The sequence below is a fragment of the Scyliorhinus canicula genome, chromosome 1 (genome assembly GCF_902713615.1).
Source record: "Scyliorhinus canicula chromosome 1, sScyCan1.1, whole genome shotgun sequence".
NCBI classification, from domain to species: Eukaryota; Metazoa; Chordata; class Chondrichthyes; order Carcharhiniformes; family Scyliorhinidae; genus Scyliorhinus; species Scyliorhinus canicula.
Genome location: NC_052146.1, coordinates 178,465,713 through 178,485,026, shown reverse-complemented (window position 1 = coordinate 178,485,026; position 19,314 = coordinate 178,465,713). Strand labels below are relative to the sequence as shown.

Sequence of the window (19,314 nt, the reverse complement as noted above, 5' to 3'; positions counted from 1 at the left end):
GATGGTACCTGCATAACTAGCCTCTTCCCTCTTTTTTTCTGGTCCACCACTTCCAGAATCTTTTCTCAACCGCAAGCCTCAGATGGTCTTAGTACACAACTTCCTATTTCTCTGCTCCCTCATCACAATTCAATCTTGTCACTTCATTAATTTCAGGTACCCAATAACTGGAGCCACCTCAGCTCTTGGACGATTAGAAAAGGGACCGTGAAGGTGAAGCCACGTGACCACTCTCTGCCACCAGCTCAGACTAAGACTAAATAGATTTTAAGAAGGTTGGGGAGAAAAAGACCTGTATGTGATGACACATTGGCCACAGACATGCAGGAACCAGCACGGTAGCATGGTGGTTAGCATAAATGCTTCACAGCTCCAGGGTCCCAGGTTCGATTCCCGGCTGGGTCACTGTCTGTGCGGAGTCTGCACGTCCTCCCCATGTGTGCGTGGGTTTCCTCCGGGTGCTCCGGTTTCCTCCCACAGTCCAAAGATGTGCGGGTTAGGTGGATTGGCCATGCTAAATTGACTGTAGTGTCCTAAAAAGTAAGGTTAAGGGAGTGGGGTTGTTGGGTTACGGGTATAGGGTGGATACGTGGGTTTGAGTAGGGTGATCATGGCTCGGCACAACATCGAGGGCCGAAGGGCCTGTTCTGTGCTGTACTGTTTATTGTTCTATGTTCTATATTCTAACCACAATAGGATTGTCCCAGGAAGGGAGGATAGGATAAAACAGGAACTGACTATGTATCTGCAAGCTTTCTGCACCAAATAAGTCAGGTGAGGACTTTGCTGGCGTAGGCTGCGAAGAAGGCTCATGGGTGTGCACATGTTTGGTGCACTGCAAAGCTTGCATTTAATGTCAAGGAGCATTGAAGAGTTCAACTTGAACTTTGCCTCGGACTTTGTACAGAGCTTTGAGAGTGCAACCTTTTCAGCATGGAATGGTAATCATTTCCTCACCCCTGTGGAACTCACCATGGTGTAGCATCTAATTGGTATAGTCACAACTTGCTTCACAAATCTGGGTGTCACATGTGTCAGAATACTGCAAGAATACCAATATGAAGGGAAATCAGCAAATACTGTATGAGAACATAAGAACATAAGAACTAGGAGCAGGAGTAGGCCATCTGGCCCCTCGCGCCTGCTCCGCCATGCAATGAGATCATGGCTGATCTTTTGTGGACTCAGCTCCACTTTCCGGCCCGAACACCATAACCCTTAATCCCTTTATTCTTCAAAAAACTATCAATCTTTACCTTAAAAACATTTAATGAAGGAGCCTCAACTGATACACTGGGCAAGGAATTCCATAGATTCATAACTCTTTGGGTGAAGAAGTTCCTCCTAAACTCAGTCCTAAATCTACTTCCCCTTATTTTGAGGCCATGTCCCCTAGTTCTGCTTTCACCCGCCAGTGGAAACAACCTGCCCGCATCTATCCTATCTATTCCCTTCATAATTTTAAATGTTTCTATAAGATCCCCCCTCATCCTTCTAAATTCCAACAAGTACAGTCCCAGTCTACTCAACCTCTCCTCGTAATCCAACCCCTTCAGCTCTGGGATTAACCTAGTGAATCTCCTCTGCACACCCTCCAGCGCCAGTACGTCCTTTCTCGAGTAAGGAGACCAAAACTGAACACAATACTCCAGGTGTGGCCTCACTAACACCTTATACAATTGCAACATAACCTCCCTAGTCTTAAACTCCACCCCTCTAGCAATGAAGGACAAAATTCCATTTGCCTTCTTAATCACCTGTAAACCAACTTTCTGTGACTCGTGCACTAGCACACCCAGGTCTCTCTGCACAGCAGCATGCTTTAATATTTTATCGTTTAAATAATAATCTCGTTTGCTGTTATTCCTACCAAAATGGATAACCTCACATTTGTCAACATTGTATTCCATCTGCCAGACCCTAGTCCATTCACTTAACCTATCCAAATCCCTCTGCAGACTTCCAGTATCCTCTGCACTTTTCGCTTTACCACTCATCTTAGTGTCATCTGCAAACTTGGACACATTGCCCTTGGTCCCCAACTCCAAATCATCTATGTAAATTGTGAACAATTGTGGGCCCAACACGGATCCCTGAGGGACACCACTAGCTACTGATTGCCAAGATTGCTGTTTGAGTGGTAGAGGAGTTGCCATGGGGAATGCATCAGTAAATAGTAACTGACAGATAGCTACCAAGTGTTGTTTGAAATTTAAACCAGGCAGCTTGACCCTAATTGGTCAAAGCATTGCCTTGAGGAATGAATCAACGAATGGCTGCCACTTATTATGGCTGTGTGCTAAGAATTACACTGACAACCAGTTTTAATATCGTCTGTTGGGCTCGTGGTGTGGCGCATTTGCATGTAATGGAAGCTACATGTATTAATACACAAGGCCCTGTTCTTTGCAGACAGAAAGAACATATACACATTGTCTCAGCGAAATAAAAAATTTAATGACATGGTTTTGGATGGGTTATCTGTACCTTAAGGCACCAGGTATGGATGCACCCAAGGATAAAGGGGAAATTAGAGGCAGTGGCCATTATTTTCCAATCATCTTTAGACTTGGGAGGGGGTAGTGGGATTGGGGTACCAGAGCACTGGAGAATTGCAAATGTTAGACCCTTGTTCAAAAACGGGAGTAAAGATGAGCCCAAAACCTACATGCCAGTCAGTTTAATTTCAGTAGTGGAAAATCATCTGGAAGCAGTAATTTGGAGCAAAATTAATTGTCATATGTACAAATGTTGCTTAATTAAGGAAAGCCAACACTGATTTGTTCAGGGAAAATCATGTGTAACTAACTTGCTGAAATTTTTTGAAGAGATTAATGAGAGTAATGTGGTTGGTCTGATGTTCATGGACCTCCAAATGGCATTTGATACAGTCTCGTGGGCAAAGCTCGTGGAATAAAAAGGAAAAGTAGCAACATGGATACAAAATTGGCTGAGTAATAGGAAACTAGAGTAGTGCTTAATGAATGTTTTTTGAACTGGAGAAATGTTAGTAATGGCCTTCCCCCTGGGCTCATCTTGATATATTTTAATGACCTAGACCTGGAAGTGCGATGAGCACCATTAGAAAGTGTGAGGATGTTGACGTATATGAATGTTAGATGTGAGGCCCATATGCTGTGAATTGCTGATGAATTGTGATTCATTGAGCAGCCTGAGTATTTGCTGGTGCAGTGGATATGAGATGGCCTTAAAAGGTCTATTCACTGTCCTTGACCACCTGCATGAAATCATTTTATTACTTCTAGCCCTGCTGCCAAGTCCTGGGGGCCAGACTCTGGGAATTGACCTCCGTGATCACCCACAGTAGCACAGTGGGTAGCACTCTTGCTTCACAGTGCCACAGTGCCAGGGTCCCAGGTTTGATTCCCAGCATGGGTCACTGTCTTTGCGGAGTATTCGCATTCTCCCGGTGTCTGCATGGGTTTTCTTCGGGTGCTCCGGTTTCCTCCCACAAGTCCAAAAAGACGTGCTGTTAGGTACTTTGGAAATTCTGAATTCTCCTTCTGTGTACCCGAACCAGGTGCCGGAATGTGGCAACTAGGGGATTTTCACAGTAACTTCATTGCAGTGTTAATGTAAGCCTACTTGTGACAATAAAGATTATTGTTATTATCTCTTTTAGATATTGTCCCTGACGGCATTCTGATCCCCACCCCCCTCCCCATTCAATACGTTTCCCTTTAAGAGGGGAAGACCGCCCAGCCTTCCTCTAAAATCTATCTCTGATGAAACCTTTATTCAACTGTCCTAAACTTCCTTTGTCTCAGTGTCAAAAGTTGTCTGATTAAGCCTCTTGGAACGTTCTCCTTGTTTTGAAGTTATTGTTTCTTCCTCTGTACATGGTTACTTGATGATCAGCCAATTAGGTTAAAGTTTTCAGCAATAAAAGTATTTACCAGTGTTTTCCTGAACAAATTGCTTCTTCTTTGCTGCTCCTTTCGCTTGCCTCAGAAAAACACAGTAGGTATTTGGAATAGTTTCAAGTTTCAAGTTAGTAATCCTTTTCAAGAAAGGTCTAGATGAAGGTATTAAATGAGAACCTGATGGCAATGGAGTAGCTGGAAATATTATCTGACGGATGAATCATATAAGATGCATGTGCTTTGAATTAGTTTCTTTTTTCTGAAACTTTGGCCAGAAGGAAACTTTGTGCCTTGAAAATGGATTCTGTGGTTTGTGGTAAGACAGATTGCATGTGAAATACTGGCCTGTTAACCGTATCTTTTTTTGTTGGTATTGCTTGACCCAAGTGAAAGTTATAAATTCACAGTGAAAATGGTAGAAACATAATCACAGTTCTTAATGGTTACATTTATCTTTATTTATTTTGTGAACTTATGTACTGAAGGCAAAGGGTGGTGCTAGGGAAAAAATTTATTTCCATTTTGAATGCTTAGTGCTGACATTAACTCCTGTTCTTTCCAAGTGTACCTTGGCCAAAACCCACCTCAGCATCCTACGGTTCAGTGTGACACTGTTCCATTTTCCACATCAGTAATCTTGTAGCCTCTGTAGGTGAGATTTTAATCAGAACAAGTTAGTTAGTTTTGTGCTTTGGGCACATGGCCATTAGAAATTGGATTGTAACTTTCAACCTGTAGGTCATTTACAGCCATCATCATCTCCTCTATCTGTTTCCTGTTTCAGCCCCAACTCCACACTTAAAATGTGTAGTGCCAAACCCACTGCCCATGCAGCTTTCCAGTTGGCCCTCTAAAATAGAAATTAAGCCAATAAAATCTTTGGCCACACTGACTTCCTCCCATCATTCAATAAGAATCACGCACAAAATGGACAGTTCTCTTCTACTTAATTGTGATGGGTAAGAGCTTCATAGTGTAACTTTTGTGTTTTTCTTTAATTGCAGAATTGGTGTGGTTGCTGGAATGGTGGTCATGCACAGAATGTACCCTTTATACTGACCGAAAGAGTTACATTCAATATGGTAAAGAGAATGCCATAGTTATTCTCAATCATAACTATGAGATTGATTTCCTTTGTGGATGGGACTTCTGTGAAAGATTTGGTGTTTTGGGGGTAAGTGTGTTTTTATCATTAGTGAAATTATTTACAGGATGCAGACTCCAGATCAGGCCTTCCAAATCACTCTCTTCCAGAGTTATGTGCATGTTTTTAAAAAAACTTACTCAGACCAACTATGTCTTCACTCAGGATTTATACAGAAAATGCCTGCTGCAAGTATTTGTTATTCTTGAGATGGGGGCATGTTCATTGAAAGAAATACTAATACTGATGCTAATTCCTTGTCCACTAGTCAATACCAGGAGTTCACAACTTTTGAGGCTCTCTCTGATGTTAGAAAAATTTCACAGACCTTCAGCCCCCCCCTCCCCGCCCACCAGATTGCAACATACTTTCTGAAAAACTTTATTCATACAATTGAACTCACTTTAATTTACATAATGTGAAACCCAGTGGTGCTGAGCAACAATTTTATCAAAACCTGGAGGATGTTTTGATAAAAATGGGTAAGAAGTGGGTTGTGATTAACCAAAAGTTGTAAAAATGTTCAGAGGCCAATTCTGAAAGGGAAAAAAATGTGTTTCTGGTAAAGCTAGCTGTTATTACTTCATCCTAATTGCCTTTGAGAAAGTGGCTTGCATGCTTGTTACTTGGACACCTTTTAATGTAGATTTAATTAAAATTAAAATTCTTCAGTGACGTGGTGGAATTTAGCTCCAGTCGTGGATCATTAGTCCAACCATCTGTATTACCATTCTGCAACCACACCCATAATGATTAACCAAAAACGGAACATTTTCAGCGACCCGAAGTGAAAATCGAAAATGGTTAACCACGTTTCTTCCTGAAAAAGAGTACTGTCCTCTGTGGGGTGTGGTCTGGACAGTTTTGCATTGTGTATTTCCCTTGATTTGTGCTACTGTAGTCTGATACATTTTGCTCTGCAATTAAGAATCTTTGAGTTCCTTGGAGTAATTTGTTGGAAAGCACTGGCAGCTCCCCAGTGCTGGCTACATTGGCTCTGAACGAGCAAGGATAGAGGGTGAAATGGCGACTCCAATGTTTTGTCAAATATGTTGACCTGATATTTCATTAATAACGATTGGAACATTGAATCTTCTGTGGGCCAGTGACAGATAAAAGGGCTTGCTGAGCTGCAGAGAGCAGTACCAAGCTTTTGTGGCTGTACCTTTGCCAAATGGAATGACAGCAAGAAATCAGAATAACACTTTTCGACTGTTAAATTGTGACGAACCATTATTGGTGCATCCTTTAGACTAGCCAGGAGGTTAGTGTCCAACGGTTAGATGGAGTTACGGGGGTATGGACTGGGTTGGGTGGGCAGTTCTTTTGGAGGGTTGATGCAGACTCAAAGAGCCAAAAGGTCGTCTTCTGCACTGTAAGAATTCTATGATTCTAAATAGATGCTTGATGGCCAGTGTGGACACGAGGGGCCTCTTTCCATGCTGCAAAAACTCTAACTCTTCAGGGTTCAGAGTCTGATTTGTGGAGTCTGGAAACCTTTGTTGAGACCCTAGGTCCCTGATCAATGGGACAAGTAGATTTTACTTAGAATAATTCATACCATTGTTTTTTATAAAAATAATTTTTATTCAGATTTTCACAAAATATCAATAACAGAAAATATTAACAACGAAGAAAAACAAGAAAGAACAACCCCCCCCCCCCCCCCCCCCCCGGTAAATACAAAAAATAAGAAATAGATTAACGCCCATCATAAACAAAGAACACATGTGCACGTCCCTTCAACCCAACCCAAATCTAGGAAAGGCTGCCACCACCTGAAAAACCCCTGTACTGATCCCCTCAGGGCAAATTTCACCCTCTCCAATTTGATAAACCCCCCCACATCATTGATCCAGGCCTCCACGCTTGGAGGCCTCGCATCCTTCCACTGAAGAAGAATCCTCCGCCGGGCTACTAGGGACGCCAAGGCCAGAACACCGGCCTCTTTCGCCTCCTGCACTCCCGGCTCCACTGCAACCCCAAATATTGCAAGTCCCCAGCCTGGCTTGACCCTGGATCCTACCACCCTCGACGCCATGCTTGCTACCCCCTTCCAAAATTCCCCCAGCGCTGGGCAAGCCCAGAACTTATGGGCATGGTTCGCTGGGCTCTCCGAGCACCTAGTACACCTGTCTTCGCCCCCAAAGAACCTACTCATCCTCGTCCCGGTCATATGAGCCCTATGTAGCACCTTGAACTGTATGAGGCTAAGCCTCGTACAAGAAGAGGAGGAGCATCCACCCACGTCCCCTCTTCAGTCTCGTCACCCAGCTCCTCTTCCCATTTACCCTTCAGCTCCTCCACTGAGGCCTCGTCTACCTCCTGCATCACTTGGTACATGTCTGAAATCCTCCCCTCTCCAACCCACACCCCCGGGAGCACCCTGTCCTGGACCCCACGCGGGGGCAACAGAGGGAACCCTGCCGCCTGGCAAACGCCTTTACCTGCATGTACCTAAAAATGTTCCCCGGAGGGAGCCCGAACTTTCCCTCTAACTCGCCCAGGCTCGCAAACTTCCCATCTACAAACAGGTCCCTCAACCTCCTAACACCTGCCCTGTGCCAACTCAGGAACCCGCCATCGATTCTCCCTGGAACAAACCAGTGGTTCCCCTATATCGGGGACCCCATCGAGACCCCCACCTCTCCCCGTGCCGTCTCCATTGCCCCCAAATTTTGAGGGTAGCCGCCACCACCGGGCTTGTGGTATACCTCGTTGGAGGGAGCAGCAACGGCGCCGTTACCAGCGCCTCCAGGCTTGTGTCCACACTGGACGCCATCTCCATCCATTTCCATGCTGCCACTTCCCCGTCCATTACCCACTTACGCACCATCGCTGCGTTGGCAGCCCAATAGTTCCCACAGAGGTTGGGCAGCGCCAGCCCCCCCCCCATCCCTGCCCCGCTCCAAAAACACTCTTCTCACCCTCGGGGTCCCGTGCGCCCATACAAATCCCGTAATACTCCTGTTGACCCTCCTAAAAGGCCTTCGGGATAAGGATGGGGAGGCACTGGAACAGGAACAGAAACCTCGAGAGCACCATCATCTTGAGTGATTGCACCCTGCCCGCCAGCGACAGCTGCAACATGTCCCATCTTTTAAACTCCTCCTCCGTTTGCTCCACCAGCCTTGTAAGGTTAAGTTTGTGTAGGGCCCCCCTGCTCCTGGCCACCTGGACTCCCTGGTACCTAAAGCTCCTCTCCGCCCTTTTTAGCGGGAGCCTACCAATCCCCTCCTCCTGATCCCCCGGGTGCACGACGAATAGCTCGCTCTTACCCAGGTTGAGCTTGTACCCTGAGAAGTCCCCAAATTCCCTGAGAATCTTCATCACCTCCGACATTCCCCCCACTGGGTCCGCCACATATAGCAATAAGTCATCTGCATAAAGCGACACTCGGTGCTCCTCCCCACCCCGCACCAGTCCCCTCCCGTTCCTCGACTCCCTCAACTCCATGGCCAGGGGTTCGATTGCCAATGCAAAGAGCAAGGGGGACAAGGGACACCCCTGTCTCGTCCCTCGGTATAACCGAAAGTACTCTGATCTCCTCCTAGTACTGGCAAAATCATCATGAGCTTCGTCTGGGCGGGAAAATCCCCGCGGGTGAAGAAGGCGATGCTTGAAAGGAGCTGGGCTTGGCCCGCCCCATCCCATTGTTACCATCAAGCCCCTACCCCCCTCCCTCCCAGAATCCTCCCATCCACTTCCTCTCGAAAACACCTCGCCCAGTATCGGTTCCCTCCCCCAACTTTTCACACTTCCTCGGCCCATCAAAACCTGTTCTACCAGGCTCTGATGGCTGCAGACCCTCTCCCCACCACACTGTCGTTCACTGGCCAGGTGAGGCTAGCCAGTGTGGAGGCCTCTGCCCAGGCCTCACTCCCCTCCAATCCCCTCTCTCTCTTTCCCCCCTCCCCCCCCGCCCCAGTGTAAACACACAAACCCCAAAGAACCATCATTGCAAAAGAAAATCCCAACTCTTACCTTGTCCAAATAGGCAACTACCACTCATTTAGCACATACAACAACATGCAGTGAAAAATAGAGCGACATACACTCCTCCATCCCCTCCTACCCTCAGTCCAGGACGAATCCCCAATCCCATTTCTCACTTCTGCCCCAGTTCTTCTGCCATCACAAACGCCTCCGCCACTTCCACCATCTCGAAATAAAAGTCTTCGGAGTTGTAGGTCACTCTCAACTTAGCTGGGTACACTATGGCGAACCGCACACCGCTGTTATACAGTGTCATCTTCACTTGGCCGAATGCCGCCTGCCTCCTTGCCAACTCCATAGTAAAGTCCTGGTATATACGTATACCAACTTCAACCCACTGCACCTCCTGCTTCTGCTTTGCCCAACTCGGGACCTTCTCCTTCACCCGGTACCTACGGAAACAAAGAATCACTGCTCTTGGCGGCTCATTTGCCTTTGGTTTAGGCCTCCACACTCTATGAGCCTGATCCACTTCATACCGAGAGGGATCTTCCCCTCACCCAACAGCTCCGCCAACATCTTGGCAAAATTCTCCGTCGACTTGAGCCCTCCACCCAGGCCCACAATCCTCAGATTTTGCCACCTAGATCTGGTTTCCAGGTCCTCCACTTTGGCTCACGGACCCTTGTTGGCTTCCACCACCCTCTGTAGTTCCACACCCATCGAAGTGAGTTGATCACTGTGTTGCGACAAGGCCTCTTCCACTCCCTTCAGTTACTCACCCTGCTCCTGCACCTTGGCCAATGCGCTCGACACCGCCGCTTTCACCAGGGCAATCGCCTCCTCAACCAGCACCTTCAATGCTGCCATCATCTCCTTCCTCATCACCTCCATGTGCTTTGCAACCATCACCTTGTTCACCTTTTCTGCCGTGAACAGTGCGGCCCCACCAAGTAACCCAGCTTCCGCCATCCTGTTGCCGAGCCGACCAATCCACTCAACGGCAAACCTTCATTCGGCTCCTTCTTCACGGCAGCTTTCCTTTGGGTTTTGGACATCCTTCATCCTTATGTCTTCCTGCACTGATTCAACAAAAAATTGTTCCTGAGACCGGGGCAATCGAGCCTCGAGCAGGAGGCATCCAACGTGCGACCTCCTCCTATATGCTGCCACCGGAAGTTCGCAGTATGTTTGAATTAAGAGGGTTATCTGGAGTTAATTAGATTTCAGCTTAGTAACATGATGTCGTAGATTTCGGCTTGGTAAGGTGATGTTGTTAGTGGGTGGAGCTAAGGTTGTTACTGGCTGGAGCTAAGGTTATCAGGCATTTTGCAGAGAAAAGCTCAGTTGTGAGTTAGAGGAACTGTGAACAGAAGTAAAGCAGTTTGCTCTCTACAGTTCAGTTACAAAAAATAGACCTGCAGACAGGAGAGCAATGTGGTTGAAAAGGTGGCCAAACCTTGCTGAAGTTGCTTCTGCATGGTTCTGACAGGAGCCAGAGCTTTTCTTTTAAAGCAATGTCAACAGAAATCTCTTTCTCAAATAACATTTCTATACAGCTATTCCTATGCGCTGATAGTATTTAAATGCATTGAAAGCTGAAATGGTATTTCTTGCTGTTTGAGTGGGAGTGAAGATAGCAGTTAAGGGTATTGTATTCACTGTATTGAGTAGTCTTGTTTGAGGGATAATTCTCTTGTGTTAAATATATTTTAATATTGTGTTAGTAATAAAGTTTGTTTTAATATATCATATCTCTATTTCTTTATGCAATCACTCCTGGAGTGAGGTGTCCTTTCCTCAGTCATATAAAATTTAAAATAAAATATTGGGGTCTCTGTACGGTATTCTAGCCACGGCTGGGGTCTCTGGTCTGGGATCATAATACCCTCCTTTTGTATTGTACATGTGGTGACGTATCCAAAGACTTTGGAGGTTATTTTGGAGAAAAGGTGAAAATGGCCCTAAGTGAATGTTCTGCTAACAAGACATGCTTGGTTGACATCTAGTTTTAGCACAAAAATTTCATCCCAATTTTTGAATGCCACAATTTGAACTTGCCTGGGGGTGCTTAAGGTCTGGAGTGCACTACAGATTTCAGAATGGCATAGAAATTAAGGCAGAGGGTGCACTGGAGGTTCTGTTGAAGGAGATGCAGAGGAATAAGAATGTGCTGCATCAGTAGTGGTGGTGGAGGAGGAGTTCACTTTGCCCTTCTGTCCCTATCACCTGCAGCAGCTAGTGCTGGTCTGCTTGGCATTATGTACTTAGTACTGTTCCTCCTGTGCCAAACTGGAGGTGGAGTAGCACACTTGAAATTTCTGGGATAAATTGGTGAAGTACAAAATGTGCCTGAAAGTCTTGTGTTGTGTTTCTAAACGCTTTTTCAGATCTCCAGCAGCAAGTGAATAGCAAAGGTAAGTGCTCCTTCCATAATGCTGAGTAGAAACCTTCAGCAATGACTTGCTTCCTCTCCATATTTAGTCACTTTTGAAGGGTATTCGGCTGGGTGCTATTCACCAAAACATAATACAATCTCATTCATAGTTTTAAATGATTTTTTTGGGTGATTTTCCGGGTAATTTGTTTCCATCATATTTTCAATTCCTTTACCAAATGGTGTGTTATGCTAAAAGTGGAATGAACGTACATCTCGACTTGAGACCCTATCTTGGCTAGATTGGAGGCCCTTGAGCACCTGAAGAAACCATCAGCAATCATAGCCTGTGTTCTATTAAAAGGCTCCCAATGTGGAAGCAATGCAATTTTCCCCTACACTCAATTTTTATTGGTGAGATGCGGGGAAGCCCAGATATTTCCTCACATTTTTATAACTGCCTGCAGTTTCTTCTAAATGGTGCTAATTTTTTTAAAAAAATCTTGTAGCTGGCTTTTTCTATTGTTCTGCTCTGTCAGGAATTAAATCATTTTCATTTCCCATCAAAACTTTGGATTTAGGTTGGCTTGGAAACTGATTGGGAAATAGGTATTTTCCCTAATAAACAGGTTGAAGAGTCTGCAGGCAGTAATATAGTAAGAGATACAGTTAATGTGAGCTATAATAGTGAATCTGAATTTATCAATATGATTTAAATCCTGGTTTGATATGTTCCAGAAATACTCAAGCCTGCAGTTTTAGTAATACAGTACATGGTTGTGAGGGAGGGGGTGGGGGTGGTGGTGGAACACAGGGTCTCTCTTCATGCGGACGATTTGCTGCTTTATGTCACGGACCCGGTGGGGGAGGGGGGGAGGAATGACCCAAATCATGGAGGTATGAGGAGAATGTGGATGATTTTCAGGCTATAAGTTAAATATGGGAAAGAGTGAGATGTTCGTGATCCAGGCATGGGGGCAGGAAAGGAGACTGAGGGAGTTACCTTTTAAAATGGTTGGGAGTGTTGCACGTTTTACTGTGGTTGTAAAACGCGTTTATTGGAGTGTATTAACACGCCTCCGAGTTCGACGTGTGCTTAACACTACTAGGCTCTGTTCTATGTAATTATTTAGCTCTGGAGTCGCCAGTTGCCGTATAGGCAACGTCACAAGTATTCCAAGGTCAAGTTCAAAGTAATAAAGACGATACACCGATTAGTAAAGTTCAAACGATCAATATTTATTATACAGTTATAATAAATACTCATGCACACACTAAGAGACTAAGCTATAACTAAACTTAAGTGAACAGAATACTTATCTAACAGGAACAGGCAAGGTCAGAGAACGAGGCCTTCGTCCTGGTCTTGTACTGCAGCCTTCAGCAAGCGTTCTGGTACTTTGGGGTCTAGTGGGCTTGGATCGCGTAGCGAGCGTTGAACTTACGGTTTCGGCGGCTGGTGCTCAACGGCTGGAGTCAGGATGCAAGATGTCAGTCAGAGCCGGAGCACGAGTTTAACAGACCGGGCTCTGTGGGGAATTTGCTTTTATACCCCTCTCTAATGTCCTTGCCCCCTTCTAGGCGGGCTCTACCTTTCGGTACCGATTGGAACGTTTCCAAACGGCTACCTTCGAAATCCTCCAATGCGGGGGCTTCCCTCGATGTTGGGGGGTGGTTTTGATATTCGTTACTCTGGTGCCATCCTGTCTGCTCCACCAATTAAGTGCTACATTGAGATGGAAATGTTGCCATTGTGTGTGCCTGGATCTGGGCTGCCTCATCAGAATGTTAAGCGCTTTGCCATTAACACCTTTGGCTTGGAGATCTGCACCTGGCCAGAAAACTGGTTTGCTGCTTGCAAAATGCTAATTAGTTGAGAGCAGGCTGTCTGTTCTCACTAAACAGGCTTTCCCTGCTGTCTTCCATTTTAGTTTGGCTCTGTGTCCATTTTGCGTGGCCAGCATGGCTACATTCCCTCCTTGTGATCCTCACAATCATACTATTGTGAAGGATCACCTATGTACTTTGCCTTCCTTGTGTTCTGACCTCTTGCCAGTTCCTGTTCTACTCTATCTTAAACTATGGGAAGAAGAAAAAAATTTTAACTAACGTCTCTACTTGGCCCCATGTCAAAGGGACATGCATTACTACAACTGGGAACCTCTACCTATCACTATTAACCTTAACCTTAACTTAACATTTCATCACTCTAAAATCTTAACCATTCACACCACAACATCACACTTCCCAACTCGGCAGTCGAGTATGGAACAATATAATACATGGCTGAATTTTTATTTACAGAGTGTTGTAATCAGTGAGGGGTTGAGGGGTTTGGTGGAATCCGAAGATGGGGGATTGAACTCTATAGATGGGTGAGGTGCTGGAACGAGAGGCTCTCCTCTTCCATTTCCTCAACCTGAGGGTCTGCACTAGTATGATGAGGATCGCGATCACCAACAGTGATTCGATTATATAGGACATGGAGTACCACGTCATGAATTTAGTGCACCAGGTCTGAACCTCGCTGATCAGAGCTGAGCACTGGGGGTTTGCTGTAATTGAAACATTTACGGTGGGGGTTGTGGGGGAAACGTGTCTTGTTTCCACACATATACATATAACATTAAACAGTAATAAGTGGGCTTCCATCATTTTGCTGTTCTTCTTCTTTCTCTTCCTTCTTCCTCCGGTATTGACAATCCTGGCTTCGACCTCTGTCTCGTCCTTTGAAACCTTTGGGATCAAGCACAGTATCTGTCAATACACAGTTTAAGACCTTTACTTGTTGGTGCATCTGTCTTTCAAAACCCAATTGACCCTTTAAAATGACTGGCTAAGTCACACCCTGTGACTCCCCTCATTTTTTTTTTCAAAAAGCGAATTTAAAGACCAGCATACACCTAACAATCCTTCCTTCTGCGAGCCGTCTCGCAGGCTTTGCTGATTTACCATCCGAATGTTCCCGGATGTAAATAGCATGTGGGATGGCGGCCGAAGGGCTACCTAACGTAAAATGAAAACAAACTTTGAAACAAACATCCGAATGAGTTGCGTATGGGCCGCTACGGGTACGAGTTGGATGGGATCCCCGGGTAGGGCGTGCTGTGCCATACCCGAGCTTGGCTGACCAAGGGTTGGTTCTCAGACAGGGCGGGTCCTCAGTGCCGTTTGTCCACTGCCTGAGTAACCTGGAAAGAAACGGGTACGAATGTGTTTACCATGACTTGCAGCCTCTACTTCGCCGAATAGAGGGGCACCTAAAAAAACCAAGGGAGCCAAGATGCTCCAACTGAGGACATCACTGAAGTTCTCAGAGATATCTGCAGATAAACTATTTGGCGTGTGGCCGTACAACTTTGGAAAAGATCTCCAATCAAACCGAAGTTCTCAAAAGTTTCGGCAGACAAACTAACGTGTATGTGAGGTGGTCACAATCTTTTCAGCTGAAAAGAAGATGTCCATCCTCCAGCTGAACAATGTACAATCCTGAGACAAACAAACATAAAACGAAGACAAACATACGTGCAGGTTCCATCAGAAAGGACATCGTTTCCCTCAAACGATTCCTATCTTGCATCATCTGGACACCTCACTTTGATTCTGCCTCTGTGAACAGGGTCACAAAGGGGTTGCCGTGTCGGGAGTCAGACACCGTGTCGTCCTGCTCTCCCGGATCCCACACCCTTGTGTGGATCAGGCATGAAACTTTGGAATTGTGTGACCGGGGGTCACTTTCATCATTGCGGACAAGCCTGTAGGAATTGTCCCTGTGCCATTGTGTAGTGTCGAGTGTGTTGTCGGGGTAGTCGGGGTCGGGTGGTGGTTCTGGATATTTGAGGTAGGTGACTTCCATGGGGTCACTGGAGTTGGGGTCGTAGTTGGTGCAGTGTGGGCTGTATGGCTGTGTGCTGTCGCTGTCTTCAGAGGCAGTGTCTGTCCTACTGTCTCTGCTGTGGCAGCTTGTGGGCGTGTCGGGGCGTGGTCTGTAGTGGTCTGTGGGCGGAGTCGCGGGCGAGTCCGTTGATGAACTGGTCTGTGAGGGGGATGGTGGAAAAGTGTCTCTGGTGGGCGGGGTGAAGTGTTCTGCTGCATCCAGCAGGACATGGTGAGCATGGTTGGCCTGTGTTCCATATGCCTTTAACTGGTTTATATGGAACCACGCGGTCTTCCCATTAGGATATTTGATCCTGTAAACGGAGGGGCTAATTTTGTCCGAAATTGAGTAGGGACCGGAATATTTTGGAGCCAAAAAACTGCTGGGGTTATAAACAGATAACATTACCTGTTGCCCAACCTGGAATTCTGTGGTGTGGACGGTCTTATTGAAACAGGCAGTGCGTTGCTGTCGGCGTTTCCCTAGCTGGACTGCGGCTGCGATCTGTGCAGACCTCACAGTCTCAACTAGATCTTTAACTGCCTTTTCATGTGTGAGGGCCGTCACTTCGGGGCTTGTCATGTCCAGTCCTAAAAGGAATTCTGTACCTTTCATAGGGCGTCCGGTCATGAGTGTATGTGGTGTGTATCCTGTAGATGTGGAGACAGTGTTCCTTATGAACATAAGTGCAAATGGGAGCACTGAATCCCATGTGGAATTGTTCTGTTGAACCATTTTCCTGAGGGTCGTTTTTAGGGTCCGATTCATGCGCTCCACAATCCCGCTGGACTGTGGATGATACGCAATATGAAAATTTTGCTTTATACCGAATATTGTCAGGACGTTCCTCATGACCCGTCCTGTAAAGTGAGATCCCTGGTCCGAATCGATACTTCGGGGTAAACCCCATCTCGTGAAGATGTGGTGGGTCAGGATCTTTGCAGCTGTCTTAGCTGTGTTTGTTCGTGAGGGAAATGCCTCTACCCATTTTGTAAAGGTATCTATCACCACCAGAACGTATTTATAGCCATTCCGACAAGGGGGCAATGGACCTATAAAATCGATCTGGAGGTTTGTCCAAGGGCCGTTAACTGGGCGAGTGTGCCGAAGTTGTGCTTTCTTAGAATACCGCTCCGGGTTATTCTGAGCACAAATCAGGCAATTCTCAATGTAGTGTGTGACATCAGTCCTGAGCTTAGACCAGAGTTGCCACTAAATGTTGCACGTTTTACTGTGGTTGTAAAACGCGTTTATTGGAGTGTATTAACACGCCTCCGAGTTCGACGTGTGCTTAACACTACTAGGCTCTGTTCTATGTAATTATTTAGCTCTGGAGTCGCCAGTTGCCGTATAGGCAACGTCACAAGTATTCCAAGGTCAAGTTCAAAGTAATAAAGACGATACACCGATTAGTAAAGTTCAAACGATCAATATTTATTATACAGTTATAATAAATACTCATGCACACACTAAGAGACTAAGCTATAACTAAATTTAAGTGAACAGAATACTTATCTAACAGGAACAGGCAAGGTCAGAGAACGAGGCCTTCGTCCTGGTCTTGTACTGCAGCCTTCAGCAAGCGTTCTGGTACTTTGGGGTCTAGTGGGCTTGGATCGCGTAGCGAGCGTTGAACTTACGGTTTCGGCGGCTGGTGCTCAACGGCTGGAGTCAGGATGCAAGATGTCAGTCAGAGCCGGAGCACGAGTTTAACAGACCGGGCTCTGTGGGGAATTTGCTTTTATACCCCTCTCTAATGTCCTTGCCCCCTTCTAGGCGGGCTCTACCTTTCGGTACCGATTGGAACGTTTCCAAACGGCTACCTTCGAAATCCTCCAATGCGGGGGCTTCCCTCGATGTTGGGGGGTGGTTTTGATATTCGTTACTCTGGTGCCATCCTGTCTGCTCCACCAATTAAGTGCTACATTGAGATGGAAATGTTGCCATTGTGTGTGCCTGGATCTGGGCTGCCTCATCAGAATGTTAAGCGCTTTGCCATTAACACCTTTGGCTTGGAGATCTGCACCTGGCCAGAAAACTGGTTTGCTGCTTGCAAAATGCTAATTAGTTGAGAGCAGGCTGTCTGTTCTCACTAAACAGGCTTTCCCTGCTGTCTTCCATTTTAGTTTGGCTCTGTGTCCATTTTGCGTGGCCAGCATGGCTACAGGAGGAGTTTTAGGTATCTGGGGATTCACGTGGCCAAGGATTGGGGGCAGTTTCACAAGTTAAATTTGGGCAAAGCATTGGATCAAATGAGAAGGGATTTCCGTAGATGGGACATGCTCCCACTGACACTGGCGGGGAGAGTTCAGACAGTGAAGGTGACGGTCCTTCTGAAACTGCTTTTCTTTTTTCAATGTCTCCCGATTTTTATCCCAAAAGCTTTTTTCAGAAGCATGAATGTGGCGATATCGAGGTTTATATAGATGGGTAAAACCCCGAGAGTAAAGAGGGCACTCCTGGAACGGACCTGCGGAGAAGGGGGCTTGGCTCTCCCGAGCTTTATTAACTATTATGGGCTTCCAACCTATTGATGGTCAGGAAGTGGGTAGTGGAGAGGTCAGTCTGGGAGCAGGTGGAGGCAACATCCTGCAAAGGTACGAGTTTGGAGGCTTTACTGACGGCGCCCCTGCCGTTCTCGCTAGCTCGGTACTCTACAAGTCCGGTGGTGGTGGCAGCTCTAAGGGTGTGGGGGCAATGGAGGCAGCGTATGAGACTGGAGGGGGTGTTAGTGTGGTCACCGATCTGTGACAATCACCAGTTTGTCCTGGGGGGGGCTGGATGGGGGCTTTAAGATATGGCAGCAGGCAGGGGTTGAGAGGTTTGGGGATCTATTCATCCAGGAGGGCTTTCCGACCTTGGAGACATTAAAGGAGTCTGATTTGCTGGGTGGGAACAGGTTCCGGTATCTTCAAGTGCGGGACTTTGTATGGAGACAGGTTCCAAGCTTTCCTCGCATCCCACTGAGGGGACTATTGGAGGTGGGACGGTTTAGGAGATATACAGGGAATTGTTAGAGTGGGAAGGGGTCCCTATCAGAGAGGTGAAGAGGAGGTGGGGAGCTGGAAACTAAACTGTGGGGAAAAAGCCTTGAGATGGGTATATGCATCTTCGTCCTGTGCTAGATTTAGCTTGATTCTGTTCAAGGTAGTCCACAAGGCCCACATGACGGTAGCCTGAAACTGAGGGAATTCTGGCAGGGATTTGCGGATCTTGTGTCAGAAGTCCTGGAAGATAGGGTAACTCCGAGCCCAGAATTAGCAATATTTGGAATGTCGGAAGATCCGGGGGCAAAGGGGGGTAGGGAGGCCGATCTTTTGGCCTTCTCCTCTCTGGTGACCCGGAGTCGGATCTTGCTGAGATGGAGAGACTCGGAGCCCCCCAAGTCAGGAGTGTGGGTCAGCGATATGGTAGGGTTTCTCAGTCTGGAGAAAATAAGTTAACTCTGAGAGGATCAATACAGGGAGTTGGCAGCCATTCATCGATTTCTTCAACAAAAATTGAATGTCAGCAGTAAGGTGGGAAAGGGAAAAGGTGGGGGCGGGGGGGGGGGGGAGGAAAACAGAAAGCAAGGTAATGTTAAATAAGGACAAGGGACTCAGTATACAGGTAATTGAGGACAGGGCGAGAGAAATGGGGACGTGGTTTATTATTTGTTCTTTTAGGGGTATTTTGTGCGTCGACCCACGCGGTTTTAGAAATGTCAACATGTTAAATTGTGAAAATTACAAATGCTTCAATAGAATATTTTCTAAAAAAAAAAGTAATAAATGGTTCCATTTGTGGGAATGATTTTAAAACTGGTGATATCATGGAAAATGGACAGCACGGTAGCACAGCGGTTAGCAATGTTGCTTCACATTCCAGGTCCCAGGTTCGATTCCGACTTGGGTCACTGTCTGTGCGGAGAGTTTGCATGTTCTCCCCGTGTCTCCATGGGTTTCCTCCGGGTGTCCTGTTTCCTCCCACAAGTCCCGAAAGACGTGCTTGTTAGGTGAATTGGAGATTCTGAATTCTCCCTCAGTGTATCCGAACAGACGCCAGAGTGTGGCCACTAGGGGATTTTCACAGAACTTCATTGCAGTGTTGATGTAAG

General features: G+C 46.4%; 1 protein-coding gene across 7 annotated transcripts in view; it reads left to right on the top strand.

Moving 5' to 3' along the window:
• agpat4 (1-acylglycerol-3-phosphate O-acyltransferase 4 (lysophosphatidic acid acyltransferase, delta)) overlaps positions 1-19,314 on the top strand; it is a 221,678-nt gene that overhangs the window by 117,702 nt on the left and 84,662 nt on the right. For all 7 annotated transcript variants that reach the window (XM_038803483.1, XM_038803453.1, XM_038803474.1 and 4 more), the window contains one exon: positions 4,889-5,058. In XM_038803483.1, the coding sequence (XP_038659411.1) occupies positions 4,889-5,058 (170 nt within the window). The remainder of the gene's footprint in view (positions 1-4,888; positions 5,059-19,314) is intronic.